This window comes from Talpa occidentalis, unplaced genomic scaffold (genome assembly GCF_014898055.3).
Source record: "Talpa occidentalis isolate TD23 unplaced genomic scaffold, MPIMG_talOcc4v2.1 talOcc4.10, whole genome shotgun sequence".
NCBI classification, from domain to species: domain Eukaryota; kingdom Metazoa; phylum Chordata; class Mammalia; order Eulipotyphla; family Talpidae; genus Talpa; species Talpa occidentalis.
Genome location: NW_023600993.1, coordinates 1,391,578 through 1,407,761, shown reverse-complemented (window position 1 = coordinate 1,407,761; position 16,184 = coordinate 1,391,578). Strand labels below are relative to the sequence as shown.

At 55.2% G+C, this 16,184-nt stretch overlaps 1 protein-coding gene across 7 annotated transcripts in view; it reads right to left on the bottom strand.

Annotated features, from left to right (window-relative positions):
• Positions 1–16,184, bottom strand: part of LOC119254937 (contactin-4) — a 470,837-nt gene that overhangs the window by 147,099 nt on the left and 307,554 nt on the right. For all 7 annotated transcript variants that reach the window (XM_054694293.1, XM_054694319.1, XM_054694281.1 and 4 more), the window contains 2 exons: positions 14,974–15,100; positions 8,427–8,602 (listed from right to left, as the gene is read on the bottom strand). In XM_054694293.1, the coding sequence (XP_054550268.1) occupies positions 8,427–8,602; positions 14,974–15,100 (303 nt within the window). The remainder of the gene's footprint in view (positions 1–8,426; positions 8,603–14,973; positions 15,101–16,184) is intronic.

The window sequence follows — 16,184 nt, the reverse complement described above, 5'->3', positions numbered from 1 at the left end:
AGGGAGCGGCACACAGGTGGCTGCCCCCTGCTCCGCCTGGCCGTCTCCTTCCCGTCTCTTACAGGGACGCTGCGACAGGCCGGGGTCCGCCTGTGTGAGCCTGGAGACCTCCCCTCCAGCGCCTTCATGCCACCTGACAGCACCCTCCCCCGCGTAAGGGTCACCTGCAGGCCCCGGGTGGACGTCCCTTAGGTAAGTCTCTGCGCAGCCGGCGCGGCAGGGCCGACTTGGACACGGGCATTGTCCATTCTGGACCCCACCGGACAGCGGCTGCGGCGTCTCGCAATAAAGGCTCTTGGAAGGGCGGCTGGGGCGGTGCCCGTCGACTGCGCAGAATACGCTGCCCCCTTCATCCGGGGCAGCACCCCAGAGGCGGGTGACCCCAACTCCAGTCCTGCTTAGAGCTCGGTGGTGGGGAGGCTGAGGATCACTGTCCAAGTTCAGTGATTTGAAAATTACAATAAATTTAACACCTTATTGACTGAATTATTCACAACACTGTAATAAAAGGGCCACTTCAGTGACTTGTTTCAATTAAAATACCAAGTGTTTGTTTTCAACTTCAGTGAATTTCTGAAAGCCCTGCCTCATCAAGCTGGCCGGTTTCACACGCGTTGTATTCTTAGAATGCCCCGAAATTGGGGGGGTAAAAAAAAACCCTCTCTCTGCGTCACTGATTTAAGCCGCAGATTACTCTCCGGCGGTCTCACAGGTTCAAATTTGGAGTGTGGAGTCACTAAATAAGCTGCAGCTACACGAATGGGTATTTGCAGGTTGGTGGGTTTTGTGCAAGAAAAAGTCCCCGCAAGGGCGAGGCTGGAGGCCTGTGAATTCCGTCACTCGCCTCCCCACGAGCGCCGCGTCACCAAGAACCAGCGTGGCCCAAGCTGACCGAGACGTCCTTGCCAAGACCTTCAACAGGCGCCGCTGACGTCCTCCCAGGGCCGCACGCCGCGGGCAGCAGCTACTAAAAGCCATTTCCAGAAGCGCAGCAAGTTTTGGTTTGAGTTCCTGTAACTACTAAATTGAGAAAAATTGACTCTTTTGTGGAAGTTCAAAGCCTCCCTGACATGTGTTCAGCTCGGCCATCCGAACGGTCCTCAGTTGATTAGGTTTTAATTGATCTAAATATTCACGAATTATTTACCCAAACAGTCATCTATCAGCAGCTGATGGCTCAGAGCAGAAGCTGCGCTCGGCGGCCGTCCTCGCTGGAACCCGGCGGCGCCAGCCCTGGCTCTGGCCGTCGACCGAGCGCAGACCCTGCAGGTGGTTGCGCACTTCATGGCGGCGCCGAGAGGTGAACGGTCAGCGAGTATTAAACACGGCGGGTACGTGAGGCCCACCGCGGACGGGCGCGAGGCCGGGCTCTCAGGCTGCCTGCCAGAGTGTGGCGTGGCCGCCGCGTGTCCTCCCCTCTCTGGGCGCTGCCGCGCCTCACGGGCACCCAGGCGCGGGGGCTCGGGCGAGGAGCTGAGTGGCCGCGCGCAGACCTTGCCCAAGGCGGGCCCCTGTGCTGCCTTCACGTAAGAAGCTCTGACTCCCGTCACTGGTAATGAGCCCCGGGAAGGACGGGGCCACTTTAATCTTCACCAGGCCAAGGGGCTTCGCCCCCGGGCCCCTCTGTCTGCATCCTGTTCTCCTCCTACTGCCCCTGCAGGCCCCGCCCCTAACACAAGCTCAGGAGGTGGGAGCAGGGGGCCCGTCCAGGTTCTCCCCCCTGCTCTCTCCCCCAGCGGAGCTCAGCACAGACGTCACCCCACTGTCCCATCAGCTCCTAGCCGTGTTCTAGGTCACCTTCCTGGCGGCAGGCAGGCTGCTGGGGTCGGGTTAAGACCTCTAGTTTTACCGCGAGCAGCTTGGGGTTCTTGTGAGTGAACCGCAGTCCTCGACCTGAGGTGACAGATGAGCCGTGTCTCGCACTCTGCAGATCTGAGCTGCTGTAAGACAGCGAAGTCCAGGAAGATGGTCTGGACGACGTCAGGGAAGTGATCCGTTTGACAGGCTAAAATCTGGAGTTACTGGATTGTTCTCTGGGAAGCTCTTCATAATGATCTGCATTTAAAGTGCAACTTTGCACTTGGGGAAGAACTTACAATAACGCGTCACCTGCTGCTTGGGAGATGCAGCTCACGGCCCCAGTGCTTACCACAAACCATCAACATTGGGGAAGTCTTACAAGCTCCTTGCAATAAATTGCAAATGTGCATATTAACTTTTAGAGCAGAAATATTGTTATTAATTACTCTCATTATGGAACCTGAAACCAATTATGTTAAAATTAGAGTCACGATACTCGCAGAAACGTGGCGCATGGTATTATGCTTCTGGAAGCAAACGTCAATCAACAAGAACACAGCACCCAGCCTCTAACTTAAAAACTTGGGGACGAGAAAGTCAGTGATAGACGTGGGGGTGTATTTTTTAAATCCAAGTTTGTGTTGACAAAGGAAAATTTTTTTTTCATTTATTTTATATATTTTTTTACATCGTTTTTCATTTTTGCACAATGTATGCATTTTCCTCTTGGTTACAGTCCCCACACAATTCCCACCCTCCCTTGTTTTGATCCTAAGCCCACCTGCCCCCCCGGAGTGTGTCTTTGGTTTATAGTTGCTTGTTGATTTTGATTTTTACTTTATTATAATTAGTCTTTTTCCTGGTCCCTTATTTAGGTTTTCTAGATTCCTGCTATGAGTGAGACCATCCGGTATTTTTCTTTTTCTTTCTGGCTTATTTCGCTGAGCAGGATCCCTTCCAGCTCCATCCATGTTGCTGCAAATGGCATGTGTTTATCTTTTTTGATTGCTGAGTAATATTCCATGGTGTATATGGACCCCATCTTCTTGATCCAGTCATCTATTTTTGGGCACTTGGGCTGTTTCCAAAGCTTAGCTATTGTCAACAGTGCTGCTATAAACATAGGGGTGCAGGTGCTCTTTGGAATGGATGTTTCTGTGTCCTTTGGGTAAATACCTAGGAGTGGAATTGCTGGATCCTATGGAAGCTCTATGTTTAGTAGGTCCAGAAATCTCCACACAGCTCTCCACAGTGGTTGGACCAGTTTGCACTCCCACCAACAGTGCAGAAGAGTTCCTTTTTCTCCACACCCTCGCCAACATTTGTTGTTGCTAGTTTTTTTAATATGTGCCATTCTCACTGGTGTGAGATGGTATCTCATTGTGGTTTTGATTTGCATTTCCCTGATTACAAGTGATGCTGAACATTTTTTTCATATCCCTGTTGGCCACCTGCATTTGACAAAGGAAATGTTTTATCCACCACCCTAGTCTTGGCTTTGAACGTGAATTTTATCAGGAAAGGGTCATTTTATGTGTCCCAGGGAGAAACGGGCGTCTCTGAGGAGCTGGGGTGGCCGCGGGGAACTCCTCGCCAGGGCCCCCCCAAGAGCCGGCTGCTTACTGGTGGAATGAGGTCACCCGCTCTCCTTGGGATGAGCTCAGAACTAAATGGGGTGACTCACTTAGAGCTCAGCCGAGCCTCTGTCCGAGTAATAAAGCTGTAATAAAATCATAATCACAGCAAACCTCATTAAGCCCTCAGTGTGTGCCAGGCAAGGGCGCGGGAGTTTTGCCAGTATTCTTGCTTGACCCTCACAACAAAGGGGCCATTCACCCCATCTTGCGGGTGAAGAATCCCAGGCAGGGAGAAGTCCCTGTGCCAGGCACAGCGTTACGGGAGGGCCCAGGCGCCCAGAAGCCAGCGCTGCCCACTTCACCTAGAAGCACGGTCTCGGTTTTTATTCTCATTTTAAGAAGACAGAGCAGGGAGGGGAACAGAGGGAGAGACAAGGAGAGAAAGCGGGTGGAGAGCAGTTCTGGCCTCACTTCCTCACGCCAGCGGCTCTGGTTCTGCACGGGTCAGGAGCTGACCTTGCAGCCACCCAGGGGCTGCCAGTCTCTGCTGCGCTGGGGAGAGACCTGGGTTTTAGCGGAGGCGGGCAAGGTGGGAGGCGAGCCTCGGTCTGTCCTGTCTGCGCAGACAGCCTAGCAGCTCAACCTCTCACTTCCCGACTTTTTAAGAGGGAGAGTCACTGGGTGCTGGGGCCGTGTACTGGGCGGGGGGGGTGCAGCTCACTTGCAGAGACCCACGTCGGGCGTGGGGGAGCACAGCAGCCTCTGAGCTAGGCAATGGGTCTCAGGCAGGTTCAGGCGGGGCTGCTGGCTGAGGGTGTGGATGGCCAGGGTGGTGGGGCTGCACTTCCTTCTGTGCAAATGCAGCTTCCAGACCCTTCCCCACTAAGCTGTGGGGGAAGGAGCTGAGGACTCCCTCCTCCTGCCTTTATCTTCTGCTCTCCCGGGGAGGGAGGCTGGGGGCACACCCAGGCGGCAGCAGGTGCACAAGGCCGGATCAGAACGCAGGAGACTTGGCAGAATGAAGGCGTGCTGGGCACAGAACATCTCTCGCTGGGCTGCTGGGCCCCCGATGCCGACAGTCTCCCCAGGCGCACGGGGGCAGCACCTGTACCCCCTCCCCCGGATGGGCCCCTAACTCCTGGCAACTCACACCGGTACTGATGACTGCTGCGCTTGTCCCCAATTCTCGTTGCGACCCTGCCAGGCGCCAGGCATGGGGGCCCTCTAGCAATACACTAACTCGGTATGGGGCGCTGGGGGGGCTGCCTGTTTGCAGATAAAAGCGCAGGCTGCAGGGAGGCCTCCAAGCAAAAGCGCCGTGACCGTCACGGGAGGGGCCTGTGCAAGCCAGGGAGGCGCCGTCCCACAGCCAGTGGTGCATGGCGGGTGGGCGGGTGGGTCGGAGGCATCGGTGGGTTAAAACGGCGAGTTTTGCGTATATGAATTAATTTATTGTTTAAATGACAAATACAGGCACTACCAAATTCTGTCACCAGAGTGGCATGAACCAGTTTTCTAAAATGCTCCACACAACAGGAGCAGGAGCGGCTGTGGGTGAGGCCAGGAACTGGCACAGTGGGGCTGAGCCTCGTGACGGGAGACAGAGATGTCGGGATGTTTCCTTGTAAGTCAGGAGGTAGGAGGAGCAGAGGAGGGGGCCCCTGGGGGCTCTGACTGGGGGGCTCTGACTGGTGGGTTCTGTCTGGGGGGTCCTGGGAGCCCTGCCTGGGGTTCAGGCGGCCTTGCCACCCATTCCCTGTGTGAACAGCAGTGAGCAACTGTCACTCCAATCTCCAATCTCATCTTTAAAAAGACCCAGATCAGGAGACATTTCAGGTCCATTTCAGCCAAAAAGTCTTATGTTTAAAAATGAGGAAACAGTCCATAATACCACAGAGTGCGGTCACAGGCAGCCCTTTTTCTTCAGTGATGATGAAAACGCTCGGGGGTGACATCCAGAAGATGTCACTGTCCTGCTTCATCTGACATCACTGACAAGTGATTTATTCTAACAGCGGAACAGCGGCTTGAGTAGAGGCAACAGCTTATGATTTCTGTAGCAAAAAAGGACAGAAAAAGTCTAGAAACTATAGATGGATGATCAAGAGGCTGAACTCCAGAAAATGGCCTGAACAGCAGGGCGGCGGGTTTTAAAGCTGGTCAGTCCCCCGCAACCTCATCGGTGCGTGGCCTTAGTTGTGCCGCTGATGGGTAATTAATAAAGGGATTCCTCTAGTCACACGTCTGACGTGTTCCAGACTCTGGAGACAAAGGATGGCAAGACAGGCAGTCTCAGCTCTCTGAGAACGCAGATTTGATCACAGGAGTCAAATGGGGAGAAGGAAACACCCACACAGAGCCCTTCCCGCTCGCGCCGCGTCCCGGTGGACGGAGCAGGCAGTGCCTCAGGCGGAGGTCGAGGCCTGGGGGCCGGAGGGCGAGAGCCACGGGAAAGCCCGGGGAGAGGCAGGCCTGGGGCCGGGGTGTCAGGCCTGGGGCAAAACACGCGTGTCGTTGTGGAACAATTAAAATGAGAAGATGGTGACGCGCCTGAGGTTGCTTCTGAGTCAGTGGCGGCACGAGAGCGGAGGGGGCTGATCGCACGTTTCCGAGGCGAGGGGCTGCCGCACGAGCAGCGGCTCACCGGGTTCTGGGAAGCCCCGGGGCACCCTGCAGGGCGCGGGGAGGGCGCGTGATGCAGCTAGCAGCTGCAAGGATTATTGCTTGAAGCAAAGTAGGAGGAAGTGGGGTTCAGAGATCCCGTGTGCGGGCAAGCTCCCGGCTAAGCACTCAAGCGCACGCAGACCGCGGGGCTGCGTCCAGCCTCTCCTCAGGGAGTTCTCCGCTGGCCGCTCCATGCTGGTCAAGGCGCGCCGGCCACTTGGATGGAGACGGGCTTATCAGATTTTCACCGCACACCAAAGGACGAGGACAAGCACTGCTCACACTAAACATTTCCAACCATTTCGGCTGTGGGGGAACAGCGGGTCGCTATTCAGAAGGGGGATTTAAAAGGGGCAAATTTAATCTTTTTAATTCAGTTGAATGAACAAATGCGCTAGGGTCACTCTGGATTAATAGGAATTCATCAGTCGGTCCTCGAGTTTACATCACCGCAGTTTCAAGGAAGGTGATGCGAGCCGGGTTTGGGAGAAAGTGTGTGTCATTGTCGGCCGGCCCGTCCTGGAAACCTGCTGCTGCAGGGCGCGTCCGGAGGTCAAGCGCTCACTCAGCGGCCGGGGCACCCTACACAGCCACCGACAGTGGCCGGTGCCAGCACTGAGCGCCTTGCAGAAGGCCCGGGTCCAGTGCCGGAGAAGAAACGGACTGCGGGACAGGGGAGCGGGTCACAGGCTCGCACACGTGACGCCCCACCAGGCGCGCACGGGGAGGGTGGCCGTGAAGGGTAGCCACATGGTTAGCTCAACCCCGAGGAGAGGTTCTGGGTTTGCCTACGTACTTTTCAAAAACTAGAGTGTCCAGGCTGCTCTGGGACACACAGGTGGGCTCGCCCTGCTTTCAGGGTGCCCCATCGCCCGAGAGGTGGGGTGAGCAGGCATGTTCCAAACACGGGTCCTCAGACCCACTGGGAGCAGAGCAACGGGGGGCTCCCCCGTGGGGCCTGCTCCATCTAAATGTCTGGCCTTGCACCTGCGTCTGGCTTTCAGATGTCTCGGCAGTAGAAAGCCTGGGCACGAGGACGGTCTTAAGAGTTGGCAAGTGAACGTCTAGATGCCCTAAGTTAGAAACACGCAAGGTTGGTAATCCTGTGCCGGACTCCCTTTGCTCCTGCTCTAGTTCCTCCTGCTGGTTTCCAACATTTCCAACACCGTGAGCTCCAAAAGCTAAACAAGGAAAAGAGTAACTAACGACACATCTTCCCTACTCTGAGAGTCCGCGATCTGATTGTTTTCTGAAATGAATCCAACAAGACTCACTTGCTGTCATACAAGTAAGTCGAGATACTAGACTTTCTTACAACCAGAGGAAGCAGCACAGCTCTGCAGCGCTGACACATGTTATCCTGCTATTATTCTGAATACCTAAGAATATTTAGAAGACGACCTCAGGAGACATTCACAAACAAAATAACCCTGAATCCCATCTATAGCTAATACTTAGGAAATTCATATCTCAAGTAATGAAAATGCCACCAAACAGCAATCACAGATTAAGCACTCGATATTAGCTGTATCTGATGGGGAGTTTCCGCAGAGGATTTTGTTAATGAGAATGTTCTACAGTGTTAGAGCCAACCGACTTTGTAATTATGAAATCTTTGACATTAATGCACTCTATATGAGTTGGGATTTTACATGAGGAAATATATAATCATATGCAAATACATAAACCCTTAAAAATGCAGCTGAACGTTAATCCTCGAAGGCGCCCACACTCAAACGTCTTTCTGCTCTTGCCAGCTACTTGATTTTATTTTCAACTTGCTATTTCTAAATTCAGCTTTTCAAACATGCTCATGGACTTTTACTAGAGATGGTGATTTGCTTTTAAACGTGCTAAACTGGAAATCTAAAAGGTAGAACATGAAAGGAAACACTCAGTTCTCCCTTTGTTATTGTAGTTGTTTTTAAAGTTTTCCTACTCTGTGAAGTAAGAGAATTGGAGAATTACAGGATTCACTGGCTGGTAAGGTTTACTTCAACTCTGAGCTTCATGGTTAAATACTGCTCGACTGATTGAGATGAGAGGCAGTTCCACTGCCTGCTAAGACATTCTCTGAGCTGTGTGTGTGCTGCTGCACAGCGACGATCGTATGTGTGGCTTTCTGCATGCGGACACCATCACATAACCAGATTGTCTGTAATCAAACCATGTCCCTCCTGGTAAGAGCAGAGAGCACATCTTCCCACCCAGATTGACAAAGGCATCCTACACACATCATTCCCGTCTGTGAAAAAAAGGGTAAAGAAGATCACATAACAAATTAAAATGTGTTTGGTTTTTTAAAAGCGACTATTTCAGAGGCTTATGGTATAACAGTACAAAAACTCAGAGTGACATTTGCGGCGTGATTGAATTGCTACTTACAAGCAAACTGAAGCCTTGCTTCTCTGCTAACAATTGTTCCAAACGAGTTTGTTGCTACGCACTGGTACGTCCCAGCATCTTGGGTTTTATTGGGGTTACTGATCAACAAGCTGCCTTCAACGACACTGTGGCGGAAATCCAGGCCAGTGTCAACATCTGTTCCATTTAACTTCCACCTATAGCATAAAAATGCCAGTAGATAAAGCCTTGTAATATTCATCAACATTTCTGAATTGTCTAAAATACATAAAAACAATAAATAGCATGAAACATCATCGGCCACTTTCTTTAACCCGGGGAGGGGGCGGTGAGGTGCACTCGGGTCAGCCCCGGTGACCACTCACGTGCTGAGGGACAGAGCACGTTCTTTCCTGCACACGATGGTGTTCAAATGGAAACACCTTTTTTGCCACTACTTGTGATGCTGCAGACACGTCTCCTTGCTTCTGGAATCCCACGGCACCCCTGCAACGGTCTTCAAACAGGGCAGCGTGATACAAGTTCCCAGTGGACTCTGCGGTCACTCTTTGGTTGGCCTGAGGGATGACCAGACACGAGCTTCCAAGGGTCTTGCTGAGCACCTGACGGAATCGCAGGACTTGCTGTGACTCGGCCCTTAGTGTGACGGGAGGCGGACTGCGAAGCAGAGGACCGCGGCCAGCCCAGAGCGTCTTCCGGCCAAGCCAGCCTGACCCACGTCCTCCCCGGCCCCCAGCGTGCACGGGCCGTGGGCGAGCTGTGCAGCAGGCGCTGGCAGCAGAGGCAGGCTCTGTGTTCTTTCCTCTGCTGGCCTGGCTCGTCAGCGCATCTCTCCACGGCGTTTGGTCCAATCAATCCCTTGCAGCGGGGCTCACACATTCAAACAGCAAAGCTTTCGTAACAAGATCCACTTTTTTTACACAGTCAAGAACATCCCCAAGAGAGCTTGTCTCAACCCAACCACCTTCCAGGAAGTCCTTGGAATACGTATGAACTTGGAGCTAACACAATCTGCCCCCCACTAGCCCGAATCCCACTCAGAGGAGCTCCTGGCCATCAACAGCCCCTCGGTGGCATTGATGGGGGGAGGAGCAGCAAGGCATGAGTGGGGCACGTGTGGCACGTGTGCGGGGTACAGGAGCGTCCTCAGGAGCAGGGGCGGGGGGAAGGATGCAGACACCACCCCATCTCCTCAGATGCTGAGACAGCCCGGCTTGCACTGGGCCCCGTGGCCGGGGGCACCTCAAGAGGGGATTTAAATGAAAACATGCCAGCCAGCTAGAGCCCAGACTCTACCTCTGGCACCCACAAGGCAGCTGGGAGCACAGCGACTCCTTCTTTCTCCCTCACGCTTCGACGTCAGCGTGAACCAGGCCCTCCCCAGGGAAGCGCGGCTCCTGGTCCTAGCCAGAAGGAACCAGAGTCCCCTCCCAGACGTCTCCCTGCTCCTTAACACGGGCGCCTTCCCAGGGGGAGGGGCTGCCCTAACTCCCGTAACCCGCTGCCGGCCAGCGTGGAGCTTGCCACACGTGCCCCACTCACGCCCTGGAACGTGGGGTGCTCCCCGCGTCTCTGCCAGGTGTCTGTGCCTGCAGCAGACACGCGGCGTGTGTTGTGCCAGCGCAGCACAGAGCTGAGCCCCACAACCCTGTCTTTGAAACGTAAAAGCTGATGCCCAAGAGGAGCAGGAAAGGTGGGCCTGGCGGCAGATGGGACGAGGCTCTCGGCGTGTTTGTTTACGGGAAGATGGGCATTAGACCTGACACCGCGGCTGTGCCCGACAGTGATTCTCTCTATTCTGACACGCAGGAGAAAGTAATAAGCAATAAAAAGCGAACAGCCGGGCTCCACGCCGGAGGTGCACACGCACATGAATCTTGAGCGCCGACGCTCTGCGCGAGACATCTTTTGAGTCAGCTGATCATGTCTGGGCCATAACTCTCACTTCAAATGATAGTGGAGCAATTTAATATGACAAATCTAAGAACTCAAAGAGGAAATTGCAATATAATGTGAGCTGCAAGCAGAGGGTGGGGTTTAGGAATGGGACACTGTGAGTCTTTTTCGAGAAGTGGCGGTGGGTGATGAGAGCCCCTCTGGAGGGGTGCCGTGCGGCCCCCTGAGCCGCAGCGCTCTGCAGAAGGCCCATTCATCTACTTTATTGCCTGCTTTTACATACAGAGAGCAAGGGAGAGGGGGTTATTTAGGAAACAGCGCTCGCTGCGAGAGGCAGTCGCGTCGCCATCACAAAGCACTGCCGGATTTTACTGCAATGCAGTCACTGTTCATTCCAACTGAATGTGGATTGTGCTGAATTTCTTCTATTATCCCACCCTGAAACAGCCTGGAAAAATTCACCGTCTATTTTCAATGTTTTTTTTTTAAGATTTTATTTATTTTTGTGTAGAAGAACTGGGTGGGGTGCAGGCCAAAGGTGCAGGGGGGTGAGAGAATCCACCAGAGTCAGAGCGGGGAGCAGAACAGGCAGATCCACTGAAACCACTGCTGCGGGGAGCAGCGGGGAGACGGGAGAGGTCTGCTGCACCCTGTGCGACAGCTCCCCGGCCGGGGATCGGACTCAGGAGGTAGCGGTGATGGTGCTGAGACTTAACCCCTGGGCCACCTGGGAGGACCTATTTTCAATGCTTGAGAAAAGTTTTAAGTGCCGGGCATAGAGAGAACATCCTCATTTGGAGCAGAGAGATGTTCCCAAGAGCCACGACATGTTGGTGAGTCCCATAAGCTGCCTTCGGAACCACTGGCACCCCAGCTCTCTTCACTGCCAGCAGCAGTGAAGCTTCCAGAAGGTCCAGTCTCGGGGCAAAGCTACCTATGGGGTTTGCTGAACCCCCCATTTCAACCTGGCTCACAAAAGGGGCGGGGCCTATCTGGCTTGGGAGTTGTCGTCTGCAAACAAGTTGAAGTCAGATGACGAGGGACTGACCTCCCCTCCTGTCAGGAAGGGACGCCGGGCGCTCGGCAGGCCGCATCCTCAGGAAATGCAGGCACATGGGAAGCTGGCACAAGTCTAAACTCAGGTTTTTCTGGATCTGAGTCAATAATTTCAAAATTGAGGGGTAACGAAAGGAGAAGGCTCCATGGAGGGAATCAACTCCAAGAAGGAGCCTGGCTGGGTGTCTGTGGGAAAGACTGAGCCGAAGCCCAGGAGCCCTGGCCTTGCATCCCTCCTGCATGCTCTCGCCTCAAAGTCGGGCTGGAGACTGAAAAAGTTCAGCCAAGAGGCCTGAACGCAGCTGATGGCTCCCTCTCTCGCTGGCTCTCTCCCTCTTCGAGAGGGCATTCTGAGAGCCCGGGTACCCAGCAGCTATTATATTACAGAGGAACTGCCAAAGGTATAAAGGCAAATAAAATATACTGCCACCAACTGCTAATGCATTTGATTAAAAGTTTTCTCTGCGGCTTCTCTGGCAATCTTTAAAAACATAATAGGTTTCTGTTCCACTGCTTGTTTTAAATAACAAAGCAAGGCCCTATATCTGGGAACATGATGTTACGGAGGCAATGTTAATTAAAGGTCACAGTTTGGGGAAAAGCAAAGCAGCCACCTGCCAAATTCTGCTGCAAGATTTGTTTTCATTTATGGCTAACATCCGAACCTCCACTCGGCTACGCGCTGGACACCGGGGCCGCTGAACTCATCACTTATGCACGCGGGAACCTCTGCCTCCTGCATTCACTCCGCGCTGCAGAAAGCTTTTCAAAGCGACCTGCCACGGTCTTGAATTCCACACGCTCCTGGGAGAGGGGCTGGGACACTGGCTTGCCCAGGACAGGCTGGCTCACACCTGCCGCCCACGAGGACTAGGAGAGCCCACCCGCGCTCGGGGCCAGGCTTCGATGGTAAGTGACAAATGTGCCCCAATTACACGGCCCATTAGAGAGCTGGTTCTCGTTTCTGGAATGCAGTTCTTCTCCTCAGCCGCCAGACGCCGTCTATCTCCCGTCCTGTGAGACCCCCTGACACCTCCGTCTCCGGGTGCCCGGCACCCTCCTGACTGCCCCCCATGGAGAGGGCCCGCACACCCCGCCCCCGCAGGCCGCAGCGCACAGCCCTTCATCTCCAAGAGCCTCAAACTGGCTCCTCGATGCTACGTACCAGGCATCACTCCCTACAGTTTTCTCAGAATCCCAAAAAACACGCCGGTGCAGCGCCGCCATGTTGGAATCTTGGGTGGAAACTGGAATTCTTCACCGAACTCACTGTTGACTCAAACCCCCAAATTCAGTTTGAGAAACTGAAGTGGCCTGAAAAATGACACGTTACGAAGGAACGAACGACGGGGACCAAGTTCAGTTCCGACTTCCTCTACGAGGACGGCGCCGACCTCCGAGCCGCTCTCTGCACGTCAGCATCCCCGGGAGCCTGCGGCCGTGCTGGCGGGCCCGGCCCGCGCTGGGGGTTTCCGTCGCCTTAGCCGGGGCCCGGGCGGCGTTCCCAGGAGGACACTTGCAAAGGGCGCGTCTAAGGCAGGCGCAGTGGCGCATCTGGACTCCAGCCCGCGGGGTGCCGCCCCTCCCTCTGGAGGGCTCAGGGGGACTTTAATCCTCACCGTCACCCCCTGGCCTTCCTGTCCGGCGCCAGCGCACACGCTCCCTCGGTGCACTTGGAATCATCCGCTCTGTGCTCTCCGGGGACCGGCATGTTTCGCTCAAGACCCGTCCCTGCCCTCACGCAGGCCGCACCCACCCTCTCGGGCGGCCTCACACGGGCCCACCGGGTCGAGTTTCTCCGTAACACGTTACATGAGTCCTCCAGCGCCTGCCCTCTGGGTCGCTGAGGAGGCGGGGTGTTCTCTGCGCCCCGGGGGCTGCGCCTAACAGCCACCCCGTGCTCCTGCTCCTGGCTGTGCCCGCTGCGGCCTCCCTGAGGGTCTCGACCGGGCCCTGCGGCTTTCACCTTCTGGATCTGTGGGGATTCTGTTAACGCTCCGGCTACGACTCCTTCGCCACGTCGCGTGCTGAAAGCTCCGTCTCCAGGCCGGAGTCCGCCTTCTTCTCGGCGCTCACGTCCCGCAGAACAGAAGTGCTTCCCACTGAGGGGGTCAGTGTTTCCCTTCATGATTCCGTGCCTTTCCCTGCCCCGTCTGTGGACTCTCTTCTTCCCTCCGAAGTCACGAATCTGCCCACCTGCTTCTCTTTGAAGTCACGTCCCTTTGTGAGGTTACCCAGGCTCAGTGGATGGTGGTGGGGAACGTGGGGGGGCTGTGCACCCCCTGGGGGGGGGACTCGACCTGGGGACGCTGGAGGCCGAATTCCATGTCCTTTCTCAAACCACACGGATTCTGCCCCAGACAGTACATGGACTTTCGACGTACTTGTATTATTTTCGATTTTATCTTCCCAGGATACTGCTCCCTTCACCATTCTTACTGAGTGCCCCCATTTTTATGTAGAAATACTAATCTTTACCACTCACCTGACTTATTATTAATCGTTCTTGCACCTCAGATATCCCACCGAGGGGCATTGCTATTCCGGGTAAACTTGATCTTTCAGAATTTCTGACCCCACTTTGCTGTCGGCCTGAGAACAGATTTGCTGTGCTCTGCTCTTAAACAAGATCTCTGCTCACAGAAGCTTGACAGTTAATTTCTCGCAGCACGCTGGAAACTCTATCTCCATCTCTCACTTTCCCAGCCGCTGCCGGGAAGCCGCGGCGGTGCGGGTTATCTGTGAGGACTCTGTCTGTGTTTACGATTGTGTCTTTGACTTGATATTCTGCTCTCTCCTCGGATCAGCCTCGCTGAAGCTTTCTTTCTCTCTTTCCTGCTTGAAATTGGCTGGGCTTCCTCCATCCAAAGCTTGAAAGTTTTAATTAGTTCTGGAAATTCTGAACCTTCTCTAAATATTGCCACTGCCTCCTTTTCTCTCTCCTTGTGGGGTTCTGGTTAGACAAACGCAGACATTTTCTCTCTGTATTTCTCTCGCATTTCCTGCTTCTCTACAGCCCTTCCTGTTGCCTTCAGAGGGTTTCTTCAGCCCCGGCTTGCGTGGACTCGTTCTTCGCTCAGCTGTGTCTCATCTGTTACTAAATCCACTCAGCGACAAGGACTGAGATGGGCAGTGGCTTCTGTTTACAGCCCCTTGGGGAGGCAAGTGATTTCTCCCTACGCGCTCTGAGGGCGCGGCGCTGGGCTGACTCTCAGGCTGAGCCAAAGCTCTGTCTTGTGACCCCAGGCCCCGCGAAGCCGCGAGCACCGGGCTCCTGTCCACATAGTTCATCTAGGTGAGAATTGCTTTTGGGGTCCGGATCCCAACCCACTTATTTCTGGCTTCCGAGTATCTCCTACTTCCCGGCCAGCGTGTCGAGGTTTCTGAAATGGCGTTTTAACAATATGTCGCTAAGTGAGGTTCAAACTGAGCGAAGGGGTCAATCAGGATACTCAGGTCACAGCCGGGGCCTGCCTGTGCCCGAAAGCAATTCTCCCCTCGGCTTCCCGGGCCCTGAGGCGCCTGGACAGGCCCTCCCGGTGACCGCTCTCCCCTCAGCGTCGGTCTTTCAACACAGACCCCGAGCCTGGACACACGCACCCTCGCGCCAACACACCTGATACGAGGCTCGGGGTTCCCTTTAGCTTCACAACTGAGCTTCACTTTCTTCTCCTCGGAGCCCAGAGGGAACATGATGGGACTTGGCTCTTGAAGGAAGACCGGGCCGCGCGGCGAGTGGTCATCTGCAACGAGAACAAAGGGATTGAAGAGCCGCTGCCCAACGGGGAACAACACACCACGAGGAAGACATGCGAACTCGCATGGACCCAGGACACGCCAGGCCTCCGTCCCGCCCTGCAGGGACCCCCCAGGCTGGCCACGCGGGTCACGGTGAGGCGGGGCATGGACGCCTGATTGTGTGTCCACGACTGAGCTTTACCCAACCGTTCCAACCGTCGGACATGGGCGGCTGGACTCCCCTGTTCTCTTCTCCAAGTGGGGTCACTCCTTCTGTCCCCCTTGCCCCAGGAGCTGCCGTCACCAGCAGTGCCAGCCTCTGGCTCTATCTCTGCCCCATGAAGGGCCAGCACAGTGGACGGCATGGCTCAGCGATGCCACAGCAAGGCTGCCCTGAGGCAGCAGAGCGCCGGAGGGCCTGAGCAGGTGACAAAGCGCCACGTCGAGTCACGCGTCTCAGCTCAGCCAGGGAGAGGCCCCGCTGCCCCCCCCACCTGGACACTCCCCACTCCACCCACCCATGAGTCCAGTGGCAGCTGCAGGCCCCACGTTCAGCGCAGCCCAGCCACCACCGCGGAGGGGCAGCCGTGCCAAACCACCGAGCCCCGACACTCTTGCCCCGACAAGAGGAACCGGATGCTGTCGAGGGGCCACCTGCCCGCGCCCGTGACGTGGCCTCCCCTCGGGGCTGAGTCTGCGTCTCCTGCTGCCCAGCCAGCCCTGTCACCATCTTCCCCCAACACACGCCGTGAGTCGTGTCTCCCGGGACACCTCGCTTCCTATCAAGTGAGTGTCCCCCTTTCTTTCCCGCCCTCACCCCGGGTGTGGGCAGCAAAGGACGTCCCTCTCTGCGTGTCCAGCAGACCATGTGCGTCAGCTGACACACGGGAGGCGACGGATACGTGTGCAATTTAGAGTCATTTTCTTCTCTTTTTAGTGCCGTCCATCAGCTGACTTACATGTAAATAAATTCCCGGACAGAGGGGCCGTGGCTGTCCACGCTCTCCGAGACGGGCTCCGTTTGGAAGGCGTGACATGGACGCGCGCCCAGAGAGCCTTCGGAGAAAGGCCCTTATGGACGGTGGTAGG